This window comes from Amphiprion ocellaris, chromosome 5, assembly GCF_022539595.1.
Source record: "Amphiprion ocellaris isolate individual 3 ecotype Okinawa chromosome 5, ASM2253959v1, whole genome shotgun sequence".
In the NCBI taxonomy this organism is placed as follows: domain Eukaryota; kingdom Metazoa; phylum Chordata; class Actinopteri; family Pomacentridae; genus Amphiprion; species Amphiprion ocellaris.
Genome location: NC_072770.1, coordinates 9,857,253 through 9,861,454, shown reverse-complemented (window position 1 = coordinate 9,861,454; position 4,202 = coordinate 9,857,253). Strand labels below are relative to the sequence as shown.

At 38.1% G+C, this 4,202-nt stretch overlaps 1 protein-coding gene across 2 annotated transcripts; it reads right to left on the bottom strand.

Moving 5' to 3' along the window:
• Positions 1-464: 464 nt before the first annotated feature.
• Positions 465-3,020, bottom strand: LOC118470384 (uncharacterized). Of its 2 annotated transcripts, none has more exons than XM_035948756.2 (3): positions 2,477-3,020; positions 2,043-2,255; positions 465-1,097 (listed from the first exon to the last, which is right to left on the bottom strand). In XM_035948756.2, exons 1-3 carry the CDS (start codon positions 2,764-2,766, stop codon positions 863-865), a joined length of 738 nt encoding a protein of 245 aa, XP_035804649.1. In that variant the 5' UTR covers positions 2,767-3,020; the 3' UTR covers positions 465-862. The 2 variants fall into 2 exon arrangements, with proteins under 2 accessions (XP_035804649.1, XP_035804650.1); XM_035948757.2 differs by having other exon boundaries at positions 864-1,097; positions 2,068-2,255; positions 2,477-2,999.
• Positions 3,021-4,202: the final 1,182 nt, after the last annotated feature.

Genomic DNA, 4,202 nt, shown 5'->3' with positions numbered 1-4,202 from the left:
GACATAACTGTAATCAAATGGGCATTTAAAAAGTTGAAATAAAAGAAATAATTAAATATTTGATATTTTTCATTAGGTCTGAAGTTGATTGAATGATCTGAGCACAAAAAGTACAAAAAATATGAATCTGTTATGTTTTTATAGCAGTTTTTGGGAGAGGACATTTATGTCCTGATGACCTCAAAGGGTCGTCAATTATGAATCTGACACTGCAAAAAAAAAATGCATGAAAATCTATTTTGTCACAGGTCTTATGTATATTTAAGCCTGATCTTTAAAAAAATCCCCAGCCCTCCAACATTTATTATAACTTTGGCCCCATTTAACCTTTGACCTCTGAAAAAAATCTGATTTTGAATATTAACACTTGTCATGAAAAACACCTTACTACAAAAATCATTCCATATTGAGAAACAAAAACAAAATTATGGTCAAAAGTAAATAATAATAATAATTATGATGATGATGATGATTCTGGTCTCCCAACAGGCATTTCGATGGAAACCACAAGCTTGTGAGGTGGCGTCTGGTCATGCACGGCTGTGTTGATGGCTTCAGTCGGACTATTATATACCTGCGGTGCTCATCTAATAACAGGGCCTCAAGTGTGTTATCATTATTTTTAGAGGGTGTTGAGAACTTTGGTTTGCCTGCAAGGGTCAGATGTGATTATGGCATGGAAAATATACTTGTTGCACGTTTTATGTTGGAAAGAAGGGGACTGAACAGTGTTATTACAGGTGTTTCAGTTCATAATCAGAGAATTGAAAGACTATGGGCAGAACTCAATAGAGTTGTTTGCAGACACTTCAACATTTTTAACTTCATGGAAGAACAAGGTATTCTTGATTCATTGAATGAACTACATCTTTTTTGTCTGCATTATGTTTATTTGGCAAGAATTCAGCAGGCAGGGAATCACCACGTCCTCTACAACTCTCTTGTTGCTCCCTTCTGGTGACAGACGAATGGCGACAAGATCATCCAGCTGGTCAGCAGTCAGCGTGCTTGGCTCATAGCAGAACAGGGGGCGAAAGCTGTCTGGATGTTTTTGGATTTTCTCCAGAACCCCTAGAGTTCTCAGTCCTTCACGGAATCTGTAAAAACAACAAACAAAAAACAATTGTATTTGTTGAATTCATTCAGAATTTTTGACATTGTCAATTTGTTACAGGAACAAACTTTATGGCAGTAAATGGCACCAGTTCGATCCTTTCCAGGAATATCTGCAACTAAATCAAGGTTTAAAAAGCGTATTTTGTAGGGTATATATAGAAATGACCCAAAGTAGTTATTTTTAGATTACACCTACATAATATGAAAATGTATTTCTAACAGTAACTGTAAAATTAAGCTTAATCTGCAATTTTAAAAACTAAAAACCTGATTTACTTACAGTTACATACTTTGTATGCGGTAGCTCGAGCTGCACTGCAAGGTTAGCATATTACAGCTTTCAAAGATTTTTGTTAAGTAAACTATAAGAGAAAATATAATCACAGAGACATACACAGCAAATAATGACTCAAATGAAAACTACATTGCTCAGTAATTTGCCTCAATGTGTGTAAAATACACTGAGCCGGTGGCTCAACTTACCCCAGAGCTACCATTATGACTTTATTAGCTAAAATGGTGGACTTTTATGCTAGGTGTCTGACCTCATGATGTAGCTCATAGACACCACAATTGATGTATAAAACAAATTTAAAATGAATTTTTTTGGTCTAAACACAATTCTAATGAAATATATGATAGACTAAATTCACTTTCAAGAGTGAAAAATGTTTTTTTTAAATAAATGTCTAACCCCTTTACCCATGTGCTTCTTACCTTCACAGACTCTATGAAATGATGCCCAGCTCCTAAATATTTGGTCACATGATCAATTTTTATTACCGTTTCCTAACAACAGGGGGTTGCTTAACTTACTCTTTGGCTCAACTTACCCCAGTCTCCCCTATAGGGCTATCATTCTACTTACAATATAAACTCTAAGTGTGTTTTTTCTCTTTATTGATACAAAGAGAGAAAGGGTTTACCTGTCGTCTTCTGGAATACACTCACCAAATCCACCCCTGATGTGTTGTATGACAGTCTGGTGGTCCCAGACCTTCTGGAACTCAAAGGCACTGAGGATATGTCCATGTTTGTGCAGCCAAACTTTTGTGTCTTGTTGGCACACAATTCCCCATGACGGATTTGGGAGTAGTATTACATCTTTGTTGAAATCGTCATGCTGATGTGCACGGACTCTGAAATAATAACAAAAGAACAGACTGCGCGTAAACAGACGGTGAGGGTCACGCTGCCATAGCTGAAACAATTCAGAGACAATGGCAGCAGATCGGCAGGTTAACGGTTTAAAACTCAGTTAACGAGCTTCGTCATCGATCAGAAATAATAATAATAATAAAAAAAAACAGAATATGCATCAATAGTTAGAATGGTAACGCAGTGTAAACATCCATCTTACCTTCTTCTCCGTGTGCTCGATGTCCATGTGCTGAAGCTCTGCTGAGCTTGATAACGCGGCACGGAGGTCCGTAAAGGGCCAACAGACGGCTGCGGCGCGCCGATGCGGCCGCGAGATGGGAACAGTGTAGTGAGTTGACTCTCCACTGTGTTGGTCCCTGAGGCAGCGTGAGACTGTTGCCCGCCTGTTGTTGCATTAGACAATGTTCGAATTGTCTCCGACGTTGCTAAAATGTTGCTAAGTAACGCTGCAGCTTCTGTTAGACCACCCGAGTGCTCCTGAAGTGACATTTGCGCTCCAACGACGCTCCACTTCCTCTTACGGGCCACCTTCCGGTTACACTGAAATGCCTTCCGTTTACACTGAAATGCCTTCCGTTTACACTGAAATGCCTTCCGTTTACACTGAAATGCCTTCCGGTTACACTGAAATCTCAGTAGTGTGTGTGAGAGCGTTTCAGTAGTGTGTGTGAGAGCGTTTCAGTAGTGTGTGTGAGAGCGTTTCAGTAGTGTGTATGAGAGCGTTTCAGTAGTGTGTGTGAGAGCATTTCAGTAGTGTATGTGAGAGCATTTCAGTAGTGTATGTGAGAGCATTTCAGTAGTGTGTGTGAGAGCGTTTCACTAGTGTGTATGAGAGCGTTTCAGTAGTGTGTATGAGAGCGTTTCAGTAGTGTGTGTGAGAGCATTTCAGTAGTGTATGTGAGAGCGTTTCAGTAGTGTGTATGAGAGCACAACGTTTCAGTAGTGTGTGTGAGAGCATTTCAGTAGTGTGTGTGAGAGCGTTTCAGTTGTGTGTATGAGAGCGTTTCAGTTGTGTGTATGAGAGCACAACATTTCAGTAGTGTGTGTGAGAGCGTTTCAGTTGTAAGTGTGAGAGCATTTCAGTTGTAAGTGTGTGAGGTTTTTACTATAATGTGTGAATATGTTTAGTTTCATATGTGTGTGTGAATGGTAATCCTGAATAATGTCCCTGATGGCCCCTCATAGTTATTCCTGTAGCTTGAAAGACAGCTACTTTTGATAAAACTGGGCTTGTAGCACATTGTCTGCCTTGCAACAATGGGAAAGAGGCACCGTTTATGTTTTGACAACCTATATCTAACGAGTTATTGATGCTGGAAGCCCGAATCTGTGAATATCTTTCCAACTTTACTGAACTTGGGGCCACTACCACCTAAGGAGTGATAGATTTAATTTTGAAAAAAGCATTTAGCCATACTTAAAGCTTTAAGTGCTTTATTAACACGGAACTAAAAATTCTGTATTGTTTTATTATCACAGGTTCTGTCTGAAAAGAGGTGGCATCATTTTAAACAGTGAAATCAAACTAACAAAATGTAATGACCAACCAGTGAGCAATACTGGATTCTGCAAAAACATAAACAACTTTTTAAAAAAAATCTAAATCTTATCTGAACACAGTTAACGTATTAACTTATTTTTGTGTGTATGCATGTATTTATTGATTTATTTAGTACTGTTAACATATCAGAGTTCTGAGTGAATTTTTCTTAAGATAGGCAAAGGCCATTTATTGATTACATATAGGCTCTTAAATGTTTATTAAAAACTAAAAAGCATTAAAAAAAAAAAAAAACTACTTAGGCATTTATTGAGTCACTAAAATACTGTAGAGTACAGACCACATCAGCATGATTATAAGCATCCTCTGGTAAATTAACAACCAGATACTGATGTCTCTCACCATATGGACTTCAGGAGATGAC

What these genes read in the sequence shown, in the direction of transcription:
- LOC118470384 (XM_035948756.2), bottom strand. Translation starts at nt 2,766, where the DNA reads ATGTCACTTCAGGAGCACTCGGGTGGTCTAACAGAAGCTGCAGCGTTA. An exon ending in TCGAGCACACGGAGAAGAAG is followed by an intron (nt 2,256 to 2,476) that starts GTAAGATGGATG and finishes TTATTATTTCAG; the next exon opens with AGTCCGTGCACATCAGCATG. An exon ending in TGTATTCCAGAAGACGACAG is followed by an intron (nt 1,098 to 2,042) that starts GTAAACCCTTTC and finishes TTGTTTTTACAG; the next exon opens with ATTCCGTGAAGGACTGAGAA.